At 33.8% G+C, this 17,628-nt stretch overlaps 1 protein-coding gene across 48 annotated transcripts in view; it reads left to right on the top strand.

Moving 5' to 3' along the window:
* The window catches only part of MLLT10 (MLLT10 histone lysine methyltransferase DOT1L cofactor), a 208,072-nt gene that overhangs the window by 74,427 nt on the left and 116,017 nt on the right, over window positions 1-17,628 (top strand). For all 48 annotated transcript variants that reach the window (XR_015139735.1, XR_015139737.1, XR_015139742.1 and 45 more), the window contains 3 exons: window positions 11,601-11,704; window positions 13,883-13,976; window positions 15,903-15,998. Coding sequence is in view for 27 of the 48 variants with exons in the window: in XM_086334527.1 (XP_086190653.1) it covers window positions 11,601-11,704; window positions 13,883-13,976; window positions 15,903-15,998 (294 nt within the window). In the remaining 21 variants the exon portion in view is untranslated. The remainder of the gene's footprint in view (window positions 1-11,600; window positions 11,705-13,882; window positions 13,977-15,902; window positions 15,999-17,628) is intronic.

Here is a 17,628-nt window from a genome sequence, read left to right as displayed (position 1 = left end):
TTATTTATTCATCTCTCCAAATGATTTTTTTGCTCTCAAGACAGTATTCTTTTTTTTCCTGCCCTTAAAAATAATCTTAATGTTGGCTTTTTCTCTTATATCTTTTTCTTAATTTAGTACATTTATATTATTGTTTCATTCTCTTACATATTGGATTATTATTTTTTTAATTACCACCTGTGCCTTTATACATACCATTATAATTGTTAACTGAAGGTACTTGTTGATTTATTTCATCTGTGGAGAAAGGGTCATGGCAGCCAATGCCAAGATTTCAAAATATTAAACATTTTGTAATGTAGGTTATTAATATTTATTTGGAAAATGCAGAGAAATAGAAAAATGTAGGACAAAACTCATGTAAAATCTTTCTATTAAGATCCTCCTAGATTTATTTTTGTTTGCATTTTACAAATACTAAATACTTCTAGTTGACTAATCACGTTAGTGGTACGTGAGATTGTACATAATCTTGTGTCCTGTTGAATGCACTGTGTATTACCAGTAGGACAATCTTTGCTATTCTTTTTAGTGAAAAGTATTGCAGTTTTTGAATGATTTTCTTTCCATCTTGATAACATTAAATATTTTGAAGTTTTTTTAGAAAACGTTATTCATATTTGTTAATTGACCTTGAATAGCTCTTTGTTCATTTTAATATTGTAATGTTTTAATTTTTTCTTACAAAATGTTTTTTATACTGAAGATAATTATTCTTTTTTCTTACATACTTGCTGTCTGTGCTTTTGCCCAGAATATAATATTTGCTTTTTAAGTTTTATTTTGTATTTATGATTGTCATTATTTTTGGTATTCTAGAATGTTAATTTTTTTCTAGTTTTAAGTTTAAAATTTTTTTTATAATTTACACAACTACTGTTTATTGTTTCTGCCTTTGTTGCTACACAGAATCTTTCTCTAAAGTATAACTATTTTATACTATATATTTCCTATAAAGAAGGACTTTCTTCTGCATGACCAGAATACACCCATCAGAATCAGGAAATTAACATTTATGTGTTATTTGTCTAATCCAGAAATGTCATCATTATTTGTCTAATTTTCATTCATATTTTTTGTTTTCCCAGTAGAGTCTTTTCCTAGCAAAAAGATCACAGTTTGCTTTTTGTCCCTTAAGTCTCCTGACTTACATTAACTTTGGTACTTCTGAAGATTATTTGTAGAGTAGTTTTTAATAATGTTTCCTCATTGTTAAATTAAGATTATGTGTTTTTGGCAGGAATGTCACAGAGTTGATGCTGTGTTCTTCTCATTGCATCCTGTCAGGTGGTACATGATTTCAGTTTTTCCCAATACTGGTGATGTTACCTTGGTCACTTGGTTGAGGTGGTGCCTGCAAGATTTGTCCACTGGGAGGTTAATGTTTATTTCCATGATAATTAGTAAGCATTTTATAGTGAAGTACTTTGTGTGTAAATACCTTGTTTCTTTTGCCTTTTATTCACTAATTTTAGCATCCACTGTTATTTCTTTGATTAATGAATCTTTTACCATGATTGATGGCAAGTGGTGGTATTCTAATTCCATCGTTTACATTCATCAGTTGGCATTCCATTTTAAGGAGACGCTTTCATCACTTCCCAATTATTTATATCAGTATGGACTAGTAACGACTTACGTGTTACTGTTTTGTTTTAATGGGTCATTCCCCATCACTGTCATTTATTGTGATGCTTATGTTGTCTCAGGTTTGGTCAGTGGCATCCCTTCAGGCTCTCCTGTGTCTTTTGACTTCTTTCTGTCATTCTCTGAGGACTTCTTTACTTCTGATGTGACGGTATATTCTAGGCTCATCTTGTACCATTGCTTTCTTAGTCCTCGAATAACTGTTTCTCAGAGAAGTTTTGAATCCTTTTAGGTAAGAGTTGTATTTAGAAATGGAAGAGGACATTAGATGTGCTCACTGTTACTAGGATGTTGCTGTTTTCAGGCCCTCTCAGTGGGTATAGATGCAGAGATACACACACATTCACATCTATATCTTCTTTATGGTTTGAAGTAGATGAGGTCCCATAGATAGTTTTGATTAGTATGTGGATATATGTACATACACACATATCTAAATGTATTTCTGTGTCTGTCTATTTATGTATCCAACCATCAACTCCTAAGAATTTCTAAGTAATTTCCCTAAACCTGATCCAACAACACAGAGTTCATTTTAATTTTCGTTTTGTTTTTATGACTCTCATGTGAGACAGTGAGAAACCTGACTCCTTTTATCCTCAATATATTTATTTGATTATTCTCTTTTATTAACAAGCCATCCCATAATACAGAGGCCATCCTAACTTTGTTTAGGCTCAAACCTCACTCTGGGTTGCTGCTGATTCCCTGCATGGCTGCCTTTTTTCTTTTTAAACCAATTTGAGGGTTTAATGCTCAGCTTCAGTCCACAACTCCCCTCTTTCCCTTCCATGGTTGGTTTCCTCACTTTGCACAGGTTCCGACAACTCATTCTGACACTATTTCCACCCCTATCCCCAACACTTTCATGAGAACCACTCCTACTGGGGCTCTGATACTAGAGTTGGGCTGTCCCTTCCTTTGCAGGGTAGATGCTGCCATGCTTCACCCCACCTCATGGCTTTAAGACGTAAGTATTCAAGGAGCATAGAAAGTATTCAAGGGAGTATAGAAAGAAGAATGAATTATTTAGATACAAATCTTCTATCCAGTTAGGTTAATTTTAGAATATGCTGAGATATATGGCTAACTTTTCCCCCTCCCGCATGGTTTAGTCAGCTTTTTCAGCACTACATTTTGCACAGTGATTTGGAATACTGTTTGAATGATTATTCAATTCTTGGCTTTTCCTGACTTCTTTTGTACCCCTGATCTATCTTTGTCGTCTTATTCTAGTAGCACACTATTTTAATTTACTATGGCTTTAAATACATGTTGGTACACAGTAGAACAAATATTACCATGGATATATTTTTTTAGATGAACATTAGGACTAATAATACAATTTTGATTTTATTTGTGTTACAGTGAAACATTTTAGGGGAGAATTGATCTTTTTGCAATGTTGAATCTCCCCTTCCAGAAGTACAGCATCTCTCCCTGTCAAATATTTTTCCTTTTTGTAGTTTTCCTTAAAGGTAGTTGCTACATACGTTTCTTGGATTTTTATGGTTGTTGGTCTGTATGGTGGTGGTTTAGTTGCCAAGTCATGATTGACTCTGCGACTGCATGATCTGTAGTATAGTAAACCTTAAAAACAATAATATCCAGTTCATGAATATTTAGTATGGTTAATGGGGCCATGTAATTCTGAAATGATAGAAACAATTGGAAAATGGTTTGTTGAGTTTGGAAGACATCAGCCTTATTTTTTTGGCCATGCCACATGGCCCGTGGAATCTTAGTTCCCCAACCAGGGACTGAACTCGTGCTGTAGCAGTGAAAGTGCCAAATCCTAACCTCCGGACTGCCTGGCACTCCCTTGGAAGTTACCAGTCCTTAATGTGTAGTGGTAAAGGATAATGTAGAGATTATTTTTAAATGTATTGGCCACTTAAAATGGACCTGCTTTGCATGTACTAGATCCTAAGAGTTGTGTAAGACAAATAGTTTATCTACATGTGACACTCAGACAGTCAATTAAATATATAACTACAGTGTACGAAAATAATAATGATAGTTTACAAATAATGGAACAGCTGAGTGAAGTATTATAGAACATAATGAAAGGAGGTATTATTTTTGTCTAAGGAATTGAGTAAGGCACACAAAGATATTATAAGGTCTATGCATAATAATAGGGCATTTGACCTTGGAAGAAAGAATCAAATAATAATTTTAGAGAAAGTAACATAAACTAGAGTAATAGGTGCAAAGAGATGATGCTAATTAATAGTTCAGAGAATTTATCATAATCAGTGCAAAGAATAATAAATAATCCTGGAACATTGTGAGATTTAGAAGGGAAATAAAAAGATTTCTAGACTTACCTGTGTAGTATATCCACTTGCAGATGATTCACCGTGTCAATCTATGTTGCTAAATTTTACCACATGTCAATAAAACAGAGTGGCCAGTTTCTTCTGAACCATTTGTCATCAGATTCTTGTTATTTTTTGACCTCTCATATTTTCTTGTATCAGTTCCTCATTTCACTGACACATTTTGTTAAAAAACATAAATGGCATGTTACCTTTAATTACCTTTCACTAATTTTTAAGAAATGAGAAGATTGGGACAACATAGGGATTTGGGACGTTTTTTGGGTGAGACTTGTGTTCTTTAGAGTCAGAAAGCTTTTAGTTTAGAAAGCTGCAATTTCCATAGAGAGTAGTTGGCACATGATATGTGTATCCTGAATTTATTCTCTTGAATAGTTTTTATTTATTGAATGGCCATGAAGGATTGAGGGTTTATAAGTTTAGGAAGGATCATAACAGACCAACCAAACAAACCAAAACCACCATAAAAAGCAGTGTCATTGAATTATAAGAAGATAACAGTAGAGGAAAACTTAGAAATTGCTGACTCTGCTTCCATTTATCTTTTTTCCAAAGGATTAGTGGTAGATAGCTGTTTTTTATTTTGTATTGGGGTATAACCAGTTAACAGTGTTGTGATATTTTCAGATGAACAAATGAAGGGACTCAGCCATACATATGTGGATAGCTGTTAAGAGAAGTGTTTGTTTTGTTTTTCTTGAAGTATAGTTGATCTACAAAGTTGTGTTAGTTTCAGGTGTTCAGAAAAGTGATTCAGTTTATAATTCAGTGATTCAGTTTATAATGATTCAGTGATTCAGTTATTTATAACACATAAATATATATATACTTTTTCAGATTCCTTTATATTGTAGGTTATTAAAGATATGAATATAGTTCCCTGTGCTATATAATAGGCCTTGTTGTTTACCTATTTTATATATAGTAGTATGTATATATTACTCTCAGATTCCAAATTTATCCCACCATTCCCCTTTGGTAACCATTGATTTGTTTTCTATGTCTGTGAATCTGTTTCTCTTTTTAAGTAAGTTCATTTGTATCATTTTTTTTTTAGATTCCACATGTAAGTGATATATTTCTTTTTTTTTAATGACTTATTCCACTTAGCATGATAATATCTAGGTCCATCCATGTTGCTCTAGATGGTGTTATTTCATTCTTTTTAATGACTGATATTCTGTTGTGTACACACACACACACACACACGGTGTTATTTCCTTCTTTTTAATGACTGATATTCCATCGTGCACACAAACACACCCACACACCATGTGTTTTTTAATCTGTTTATCTGTTGATGGACATTTAGGTTTCTTCCATGTCCTGGCTATTGTAAATAGTGCTGCTTAGAACATAGGCGATCATATATCTTTTCATATGATAGCTCTGTTTTTTTTGTTTTTTGTTTTAAACCTCCATAATGTTTTCCATAGTGGCTACATCAGTTTACATTTGCACCAACATTAAGTACCCTATCTCTCGTATCCAGGCTGCTTTGTGACTTGCTTTGGCTAATAAAATGCAGTGACAGTGACATTGTGTGACCTCTCTTTCTGGCTTGATGATCTGTTTCCTGAACCCATTGGGGTATCCCTGCCCGTTTGTATTCCTCTAATGATACCTTTAGGTTGAGAGCTGGAGTATTGGGTGATTGTGTGCCACAGAGGTTGGTTTCTTTATGTGTTCTTCTTTTTGCCACACTTTAGTCCCCCCCACTGCCCCCACCCCGTTAGTGCTAGATTGCTGTGGTTTATGATTTGATGTTCTGGGCTTTTGATTTCTTTGTTGTTTTGGTCCAGACTCTTGGCTGGGGGGGGGGGTGCTTCTGTATACCTGGACCTCAGGGTTTTACCATTTTATTGCCTCTTCCCTTTGGCTGACTTTGTTTTACATCTCTAGAAGGACTTGTGAGGGACATGCTTCCTGCCTCTCCTAAATGCAAGAAGATCTCTGATGATGTCGTTAACAGAGCCTGGGGTCAGGAATTTTTCTTGTGCCTTGTTCAGGGGTAATTTTTCTTCTCTGTCTTCCTAACCATCATGAGTCTACTCATGCCCTGGGTGTGACAGGGTTTGCTGCCAATCCCCCAGATGCTCAGGGCTTTTGAAAGGAGTGTCTGGTCAAGAGGTGGGATTTCATGTCTTTCCCTCAGTGGCACCTAATCTTGTCCTTTATGCCTGCACAACCAAGAGAGATTCTTTCTGATTGTTTTGCCTCCTTGCTTCCAGTTTTCCCTAAGAGCTTCTTGTGAGTCTTCCTGGAATAGAGCCTGTGAGTGGGTGTTAACTCCTGTCTGTGGCTCCACTGATTATTGCAGTAACCCATAATCAGCCTTTAGCAGTTTGTTAAAATTTTAGCTGATTTATTAGCTGCACCTCTTCCTCCACATCTTCTTTCATTGCCATATTATTATTGGATAGTCTCCGAATGTCTTGTGGTTTTCAGGTGGCTGAAGAGAAGGCATCCCCTTTTAGGCTAATTGGTTGCCTTTGCAACTGCAAATCTTTCATAGTTTCAAGAAAAGTTGTGATTTTTAAATAATTTAAAATGGCTTTTTCTTAATAGATTTGGAGTGATGTTCTCTCTCAGCTCTCTAGTTTTTAGGTAGACTTGGAATCTGGCCTTAAATCCTTTTGATATATGAACATTGGTTCTCTTATTAAAAATGTTAGGTCAAACTATGACTTTTTTCCTTACTTAAAATGAAAACTTTTAGGCTATGAATTTGCCTCTGATTATAACTTTGTTCACATACTTGATATTTAGGTGTATTTTTGTTTTTTGGGATTATTTTCTCAATAATTCTTCATAATTTCTCTTCTCAATCCAACAGCTATTTAATGAGAAAATAAAAACTTTCAAGTCACTTTTTTCCTACTTTATGTGTTTTGGAAGCTCTTGTTTGTTGCATATACATATGCTTATAATTGTTACATCCTTTTTATTATTATAGAATCTCTCAAAGACCATTTTTTATCTCATATAATGAACCTCTTCAGCTGTGTGTTTGGTTGCCTTTTGCATGGTATATCTTTTTTACATCCTTTTACTTGTAACTTTCTTGTGTCTTCAAACCTAAAGTATGTATCCTGTAGGCAGCATATGGAACTTTTTTTTTAATCCAGTTATCAGTCTCTGCCTTTATCAGTCTCTTCATATTCAGTGCTGTTAATATGGTTGGGTTTCCATCTTCCATTGTACTTTTAAATTATATTTTCTTGGATTATTTTCTTAGTGGTTGCTCTTGGGTTTATAGTATTCATCTTAATTTATAGAATCTGCTTAACCTTCAGTAAGATATAAAAGATTCATGGCATTTATTTTGTTTCTTTCCTCCCCACTTTTGTGTTATTACTATTATAGATATTTTGTCTCTATATAATAGTACACACCCCAAAATAGTTAAAATTATTGCTCTATATAATCTTACACGTTTTAAAGAAACTAAGAGAAGACGCCCACAAATACATTTATAGAGTGTTTGTTTTTTTGTTTACCATTTTTGTTTCTCTTAATTTCTTCTTATGGGTTCTAGTTACCATCTGATGTTATTTCCTTACTCTAGAATAGCTGTATTCCCATTCTCTTTCATTGTGTTGTCTTTGTCACATATATTACATTTCTATAGGTTATAGTGCCAACAGTATAATTTATGGACATTATTCTAGGTAATTGCTTTTTAAGTTAACAAAGTGAGAAAGAAATATCTGTGTTTTTCTTAAAAGGTAAGGCTCACTCTATGGATGGCTCTGAAAGCTCTGCAGTGTCACTGCAGTCTCCATTCCTTCACAGTCCATATTCATTCCTGCCAGTGCTGCCTTCCAGGGTGTAATGGTCCACAGCTGCCTGTGTGAATGACCTTGTGCCGTTTTGAAACATCAGTAATGTAAAAATGTATTGAGTCCTTATTGAGCTTCAGTCCCCAGAGTTTTCTTTTGCTGTTTTTAGTTAAGTTCCTATGTATAGAGTGATAAACTGTGCCCTGGAACAGAGAAAGTCCACTGAGAAAAGGAGATTTTGACCCAGTGGAAAATTCTGAATATGTTCATTATCCACAAACAGTGGATTTTATTGGTTAAAAAAAAGTACTGTCTTTATCATCTCCTACAGAACTCTTTCTGTGTGTTTTTAAATTGGTCTATATGTGTGTTTTAAAAATCTCAGCTTTATTGAGGTGTAAGTGATTGGAGTTCTTTGTTTTTATATGTACCTTGCAGTGGTTGTCTAGTGTCACTTGATTTTAGCTTAAGGTTTTTCTTTTTGTAATTCTTGTTACTCAGATTTGGGGAAACAAAGTATCTCAGTTTTTTGGGGTCTGAGAATATTGTTGTTATTTTATCTTTATTTCTGCAATGTAGCTTTTTCTGGATATGGGATTCTTGTTCTTTGAGCGTTTTAAATGTTATTCCACTGCTTTCTGTCTCCCATTTTATTTCTAATAAGACCTCAGGTTTCCTTGTATGTGATGAGCCATTTCCCCCATTTTGCTTTCAGGAGTTTATTATTTTTGCCTTTCATTAATTTGAATATGGATCTGTTTGTGTTTATCCTATATGGAGTTTGCAGAGCTTTTTGGATGTGTTGGTTATTGTTTTTCATCAAATTTGGAAAGTTTTCAGCTATTATTTCTTCAGATACAGTTTATGTCTCTTTCTTTTCCCTCATAATTTTCTCCTTAACCATTTGTTAATGCAGTTAATGGTGTAGCATATTTCTCTGAAACTGTTCTTTAGGTGGTATTATCAAAAACATCTGTTTTTTTAGATTGTATAATCTCTGTTGATCTGTTTTTAAAGTTATTGATTCTTTCCCTACTGCCAATAAAAATCTACTGCTTTTAGTGAGTTTTAAACTCAAGAATTCTATTGATTATTGGTCTTTGTCGCCTAGGTCCAACATCTTGACTCCCCTTAAAGGCAGTTACCATTGCCTACTTTTTTTTTTCCTGTGACTGAGTCATACTTTTTCTTTTCATGTCTTATAATTTTTTTTTTTTAAATTAAGCATGTTAGGTAATGTAGCCACTCTAGAAAATGATTCTTCCTTCTCCCTGTGGGGACAGAACCTCTGCACTAGTGCTTTCTCTGAAGCTGGGGGTGGAGACAGCACCCTGCTTCTGCTGGACAGACACCTGTACTCTGAAAGGTCCTGGCAGGAGGGAAGGGTATAAGTAGCCCAGCTCGTCCCTCCTGGCATGTAGCTTCCATTCAGCAAGCAAGCTGATAGAACACTGGAAATCTTGGCCTGTTGTTAGGGTTGGGAGCCTATGAGTAGGACCTATCAGGATGAATAGTGGTATGAGAGTCACTGGAGACCTGACCCTCCTTGGAGAAAACTCTAGTCTTGGATAGGGGAGAAGGGGAGCCCTCACCTTCTTGACAGCACTACCCAGAAAGGAACTACCATCACAGGGAGCCATGGGGGTGAGGGTGGTAATGGGGACAGATCATGGCTCAAGTGCCACAGGATGCTCACTGTTCTTAATGAGATTTAGTAGATTGTCTTTGATAAAATATCCTGCCGCATGCCATTTAGACAGTTTTCAGAGACTTTAAGTTGACGTACAGTATTGTACAGGTACAGATATACACTATAGTGGCATAATTTTTAGAGGTTATATTCCATTATAGTTATTATAAAATATTAGTTATCATCCCTGTGTTGTACTGTATATCCTTGTAGCTGATTCTAGATGGCACAATGGTAAAGCATCTGCCTGTCAGTGCAGGAGACGTGAGTGATGTAGATTCAATACCTGGGTTGGGAAGATCCCTTGGAATAGGAAATGGCAACCCACTCTACTATTCTTGCCTGGAAAATTCCATGGATAGAGGAGCCTGGTGGGCTACAATCCATGTGGTTGTAAAGAGTCGGACATGACTGAGCACACACACACTCAGGTGCAGCTTATTCTATACAGAGACTTTATAAGTGGTTCTTTTTCACCTATGAAGTATTTAATTCACTGAGGAGGGGATCCCTGGACTTCTTCACTCTGCTGTTCCATATGTCTGGAAGGCCTAACTCCTTAAAAGTAAAATCCGTCATAATTTTTAGTTTTATTGAATGGTCAAATAATGGTGTCTTTTCACTGTCAACTGTTTTGGAAGTTACTGAGATATTCTTTGAGGTCTGTTTGCATATTGCCCCTGAATTTCAACCTACTTTGTACTTTTCTTTTAAAAATTTAATTGATCATTTATAGGCTTTTTAATATGTATGTTAAATTATTCCATTATAATTGTTTGATATTGCCTTCTGCTAGTATGAACAGTTAGAGATGCTCTTATGATTGTTAGTGTGTCTAGGTTAGTTTTGTTGTAATTTGGGTTTTTCTTTTTTAGACATACAAAGTAATTTTTGTAATTCAGTTCAGTCTCTGTCTTTCAGCAGAGTTGAAATTCATTTACCTACTTGTCTAAATATTAGGCTTTTGGAAACTGTGTTCTTGTAAATATTATTGAATGGTGTAATTTGGCACCACAGTGCATTGTGGGAGAAACTTTTCCAAGTTAAAAAATAGATGTGGTCCTATTGAAGTGGCACCCCACTCCATGCCTGGAGAGTCCCATGGATGGAGGAGCCTGGTGGGCTGCAGTCCATGGGGTCGCTGAGAGTCGGACATGACTGAGCGACTTCACTTTGACTTTTCACTTTCATGCATTGGAAAAGGAAATGGCAACCCACTCCAGTATTCTTGCCTGGAGAATCCCAGGGATGGGGGAGCCTGGTGGGCTGCCGTCTGTGGGGTCTCACGGAGTTGAACACGACTGAAGCGACTTAGCAGCAGCAGCAGCAGGTTATACCTTATTCAGATTGATTTATTTTTAGAATTATATCATCTGATTATATGTAGTTAGGCATTAATTTTTTGTATACTTAGAGTCAGTTGATAATTTTATTTATTATATACTTGTAGATTGCCATTTTTATAATTTAGCCTTTCATTATCAGCTATTTTCACCTGAGAAAAAGGACCAGGTAGATGTCAAAGTTGCTGGGAGTGTTCATTGGCCAGTAGCTCTTGGGGGGCACCTCTGATCTCCTAAAAGCGTTTCCTCCCAGACCTAGTAGGTCAGGTTGGCAGGGCTGATTGATAGCTCATGTGGAAGGGATTCTTGTGAAGGAATGACCTAAACTTTGCTCATTCATTAAGCAAATTTGTCCTTCACCTACTGAGTCCCAGCTCCTTATATCCAACTCCTTTCTGTATGGTCACTTCCAGCAGAAAAGAAAGACAAACCTCATTTTACATTTTTGTTACAGGAATCAGTTAAATAGTGGAGAGGAGATTTTAATACTGAGGTGGCGTAAGCCAAGTTCTTCAACCTGGCCTCAGTGCCTATAAGCATTCCTCCTATCTTGTGGGATTTTTGAGTCTAGGGAACTGTGCCTTGTGAAATCCTACGAGGACTATTTATGTCTGTATTGATGTTTTCATGTTCGTATTGCTTGTAAAATAGATATAAATAGAAAAAAATAGATTTATATTTTGGATTAGATTAGTTAGTAAACCTGATTTTGAGCTGTGAAGATAACTATAAAATCCATATCTGTATAAAGCACTTGTAAGGTTTTTATTTCATTTTTTTTTTTCTTTACCCTAAGACTTGCTATATTTGTGATGAACAAGGAAGAGAAAGCAAAGCAGCCACTGGTGCTTGCATGACATGTAATAAACATGGATGTCGACAAGCTTTCCACGTGACATGGTAAATATGATTTTGTCATTTTACAGAACTGAAATTGGGAATACCTTGTAAGTTAAATACTTAGGTACCCAAATATTAAACTAAATTTTGTTGGTATAATTTCTATGTTTATATTTACTTACTGTAATAAAAATAATTCTAGTAATTGAGTGTATTTACCAGAGTGAATTTCCAGTAGGTAACCCTGGTTCTAGTGTCTTATTCTGTTTTATTTTGCCTAAGATATTTCTTTTGTTTACCTACCCTTTGATTTGTTATTAGGATTATAAGAACTGATGTAGATAAACTTAGTGCAGTGCCTGAAATACTAGTAAGAATTTAGTGAATGATTGTGTTTTTTTTCACTGCCTGAATTTCAAGAGGGGAGAAAAAGCAATCACCATCATTCTCTGTATTATAGTGGCTGTTCCTTAGAAAGTTTCTTAAATTTTTAAATGACCTTCTATTTTTATTTTGTTCATGCTTCCTTTTATTTTTTTTCATGTACATATTTGTTGCATAATTTTAATAGCAGTTTAAATGAAACATTGTTTTCTGATAATTTTTTTCACAAAAAAATTTTGATGAGATGATAGAAATACAGTCCATAGCAGCATGGGAATGACTACATTATATCCTATCAGATATTGGTATTTATTAACATTTCAGAGATTTACAGACACTTTGTTTCCAAATTGGTTCGTAATGTGTGCTACTGTAAGGAACATTTTGTGCATTTAACAAATGTAAATTTAACTTCCTTAGAATACTAATTAATGGTAATAACTGTCATGTATTGAGTATTTGGGTTTCCCTGGTGGCTCAGGTGGCAAAGAATTCTGCCTGCAGTGCAGGAGACCCTGGTTTGATCCCTGGGTTGGGAAGATACTCTGGAGAAGGAAATGGCAACCCACTCCAGTATTCTGCCTGGAGAATTCCATGGACAGTGGAGCCTTGAAGGTACAGTTCATGGGGTCACAAAGAGTTGGGCGTGACTGAGTGACTAATACACATTGAGTATTTACTATGAAATGGGCAGGTTTTTTTTTTTTTTAATAAAAATATTTATTTACTTGATTGCGGCTGGTGTTAGTTGCAACATACAGAATCTTTAGTTGTGACATGGAAACACTTAGCTGTGGCATGTGGGTTCTAGATCTAGTTCCCTAATCAGGGACATAGAAAATAGACTGGTGGTTGCTAAGGGGGAGTGGGATGGGCGAGGGCAGGATTGAGAGTTTGGGACTAGTAGTTGTAGATGCAGACTAATAAGTACAGGATGGATAAACAACAAGGTCCTACTGTTAGAGCACAGGGAACTGCATTCAGTATCCTGTGATAAACTATAGTGGAGAAGAATATGAAAAAGAGTGTGTGTGTGTATATGTATGTATGACTTAGTCACTTTGCTGTACAGCAGTAATTAACACAACGTTGTAATTCAACTATACCTCAGTAAAAAATAAATATTAAAAATTTCCTTAATATTGTAGTTAATTTTCCAAAGATAAAAGACCTTTTTTGGCTGTGAGATACATACTAGTACTATTATTTTGGAATGTTGAAAGTGGAAGGTCAAATTGACAATATGATGGTTATAAACATTAACACTTCATTAAAAATTACCATAGCTTTAGGTTTTAATTTCATTTCTTCCCTTGTTTTTGACTAGAAAAACACAGCTTCTGTTTTTCTTACCTACTCTACTATGTTATAACTTGAAGCATTTAACTTCTAACGATATGATCTGTGTTCAAGGTGAATACTGTCACGTGTCATGTCAGCCCTTTAGATACCTGGCCTTTTCTAATTGTACCTGTGATACAGATTGGAAAGTCAAATGAAGTGTTAAGTTTGGGGTGGTGAGGATATCTTTCAAGAAATTTAGTGTCTATTTGGTGACTTAAAGCATGCAAGAATCTCTGTCCTTATTAGAGATGGATAAAAAGTTTATTTTAAACCATGTATATAGCTTTAAAAATATAGCAATCAAAAGATGGGGTGGAATGTTCTTAGTCTCAGCTAGAATAAAGCCTTTTATTTTCCCCTTTTCTCTTACGAGATACCTACGTGGTTGGAATTGAATTTTATGTATATATATACACATACATAAATACATACACATAAAGTGTTTTGTACACACACACATGTATATACTGTGGTTTAAATTTTGTTGATGTACTTGGCTTTTATTTTCAGTGCTCAGTTTGCCGGACTGCTTTGTGAAGAAGAAGGTAATGGTGCAGATAACGTCCAATATTGTGGCTACTGTAAATACCATTTTAGTAAGCTGGTAAGAATCTGTCTTGAATTTAATTTACGATTATAATAATTAGGTTTGAATTGAGTCTTTATAAGGCATCCATTTTTTGGGGGTTGCTTTTGCTCCAGATTGAGTTTCTTAGTGTGTTGTTTGTTGGGAATTAAAAGCTGTAGTAGTTTTTTTTTTTTTTTAAATTGGAGGTTAATTACTTTACAGTATTGGTTTTGCCGTACATCACCATCAAGCTGTAGTAGTTTTAGAAGATTTTGCTTTGCTTGAGTTCATTTACAAAGGTGACTGTTCTAAAATATACTACTTTAGAATATATATTAATAGTTAATAGTAAATGTTGGTATACATTTAGTAGAAAATAAAAATGTGGACATTTGATTACGTAATTTGTGATTCCCTGTCACTTTGTTTCATATCTTTTTGCTTTATTACTGTTACTAGTTTTATTACTTGTTTCATTTTTATTTGCTTGGAGGATAGTAACACTGAAACAAGGCTCTTTTGTAGCTTCTTCATTAAAGGTCTTCAGAAAGAAATATTTAAATACAACTTTGGGAATATTTTAGATTTGATTAGTCTTTACTGTCACATAGCATGGATAAGTTAGTACTATTTGATTAATCATTGTATATTCTGTGTCTGTGTTCCTTTGAAGGATCAATATTTCTTTAATTCCCCATTGTCTGTTTCTCAGTCTTTAGTTGATACCAGGTTTGTATACTGAAAATTAAAGGCTTCTTTGTTTTTCTTTAGTGTCTTCTTGTTGTTTTTTATTGTTCCTTTTCTTCTGTGAATAGGGCTGTTTCTTTTTAGAAAAGGAACTCTTTTTTATGAAATGAGCAGCTTATGACTCCAGTATTTTGGCCCTTGCATATAAAATATTGAGAGTATATATGTATTATTTGATATTGAAGATACCAAATAACATATACTTACTGATTTATTTTTTTAATGACTGTCGAAGAACATCAAAGTCTTCTAGGAGAAATTTTGAGATAGTAAAATTGAAAATTCACTTAGGATATTAAAAGCATATTGGAATCTTCATTTTCTAAATCAGAGATAATATAGATAAAATATAGAAATAAGGAGAATGGGTTTTGGAATTTGTGCAAATAGAATTTTTTCATTGTTATTAATGTAATGTTATCCTATTTGGTGACTGGGGAAAAGTCTGTTTAATAATTTAATAAGATTGTATGAGCTCTATGTTTGCAAGGAATTTGATCGTCTTTTATAGTCGTTTTTATCTAGCTTAATTAGTTATGGTACCACCAAGTTTTAACACCTGAAATAACTCTCACTGTCATACTTTATTATGAATCTGTGTAAGTCTTTTAAACAGAAATGTGTGTTACTTTTAGTATTGCTTTGAAAAATACATGAGTCTAATGCTGACATTTCCTTTTTTTCTCTATATGAACTACAGAGACAAATTTTTAGAAAATAGTATGCCTTAATACTGAAAGTGTGAGATTAAAAAGCTTCTTACTTTTCCTACTGGCATAAAGTAACTCTTAAAAATTTTTCTTTTCTTCTGGTTTTGGCATCCTTCTTCAGTATGATATTTTCTATTTTTTGTTGAAATATCTTTTATATTTTAAAGCAGACATTGAAAACTATAGTTGATCTCTGTAATGAGGTGGTTTTGTAATAAAATGACAAATAACCACTGCTTATTTGAAAATATTGTCTGTTTTCACACATTTTAATAAATGTACAAAAATATGGCATTAATGTTAGGTTAAGGGTTATATTTTCCTTTATAATGAAATAGATAATATATGGATTGTGTTGAATTGGATTATGTAGTTTGAAATAGCCTTTTTTTTTCTTTCGGTAGACATTTTAAAATATTTCACACTTGAATTGGTTTTAACCTAACAAAAAAGATTTAAAACTTTATATACATATACTTATATGTATATATATTTTCTCTTTTAGAAAAAGAGCAAACGGGGATCTAATAGGTCATATGATCAAAGTTTAAGTGATTCTTCCTCTCACTCTCAGGATAAACATCATGAGAAAGAGAAAAAAGTAAGTGGATTTGTTGTTGCTAAATATGTAGCACATCTACTTAATAGATTTTTTTTCTTTTTTAGATAAAATTAAGTTCTTGGTAGCTGAATGAAAACATTGAAGTACTGAAAATTTTTGACTGTATATTAAGTCAAAAAGTAGATTTAGAATAGTATGCCATACTTGTGAATATGGTCATGCCTATTTCAACTGAAAATTTGAAATATTAAAAACTTGATTGAAGGCATAAGAGTAATTTCTTGCATGTGTTACTCTGGTTATCTATTGAAATCTTTGATTAACTTTAGCAATAATGGTTTATTGCTAGATATTATTAACTCATTTCACATGTGAGAAAGAATCTCATCAGCCTTTTCCCTTGTAATATAGAAAGGTTTTGAAGTTCTATATATTCTTAACTGTCCTCCCCCCCACCCCACTGCCCTGTGGTGCTAATGGTTTATTATTTTTTTAATCATCAAATATCATACCATTTATTTGATAATATTTTGTCATTTATTTAAAAGACTAAAAGCTTGCCTAATACTAATCAGTCGTCTTCTGACTTACCTGTTTTCTGCTTACATTTTTATTTACTGTAAAGGATATGAGTAATTTTTTAATAAACTAATGATAAGTACTAGAGAATCATTCTTAGGACATATTGCCCACATAGGAAAAGGATACAACTGTGAATCGTTTTCAACGAAGTGAAGAAATTCTTCAACTAGAAAAGAGTATTACTCTTAAACAGTTGATGTAAACTAGTTGGGAACATATTTCTGCAGATTGTGCTAAAAACTAAATCACTTAACAATCTTATGTTTGTAAATACTTAGGATTGGGAGTGCAATTAAAATGCTAATGTTATTAAAAACAAATCTGAATTTGGTTAGAATTTGTTTCTTTTTTGAAGGTAAATATTTTGAAAGCTTAATTTCTTTTTGTTTTGAATTTAATTTTCCAGTTATTAGTGAATAATAATTATAACCTCATATTCTCCTTCAGAACATTTGTTAGGTTTATATATTTTTGGTAGATCTCAGGTAGCAAGTACACATTCATTTTGAGTTTTTTAACGAGGTAGTTTTGTGATAGTGACAGTAGGGTTTGATTTTATTGTCTATTATTATCTGCATTGCTGATGGAAAAATGGCAGATTTAGTTTAATTAGCAGGTTTTGTCACAAGCATCATGAAATTTTAAGCTTTTAAATCATGAATGAGGAAGTCTTAGATAGGGGTTTTATAAATTGTGAAGAGGGAGGTCATACTAATGATGGTCTTATGGTCTGCCATTTCATGAGCATTACCTTCTTTAAAGAAGTATTTGCTGTATGACCACATTTATCTTGATATATGCCCTGTCATGTTATTCATGGAGCATAGTTATTAAATATACTACAGTGTTTCATCAATATAGTATGGATGACTACATTTATTAATCTTGTCTGTAGGAATGAATTAAACTTTTCATGTTAAGAGTTTTTGCAATTGTTGGATAGTAGATTAAAAAACAACATTTAATCAAACTTGTTTAGCATTCTAGCAGTTGTTATTTTCATTAGTACGTAAATACTATTTGAAGTTTACTTTTAGGACATATGAATTTAGTACAATTTGATTTTGTTGTCAGACTTAAAATTGAC

Source organism: Bos grunniens, chromosome 13 (genome assembly GCF_055505025.1).
Source record: "Bos grunniens cultivar Pamir isolate PY7600 chromosome 13, Bosgru_T2T1.0, whole genome shotgun sequence".
In the NCBI taxonomy this organism is placed as follows: domain Eukaryota; kingdom Metazoa; phylum Chordata; class Mammalia; order Artiodactyla; family Bovidae; genus Bos; species Bos grunniens.
This window is presented reverse-complemented; position numbering and strand designations above follow the sequence as displayed.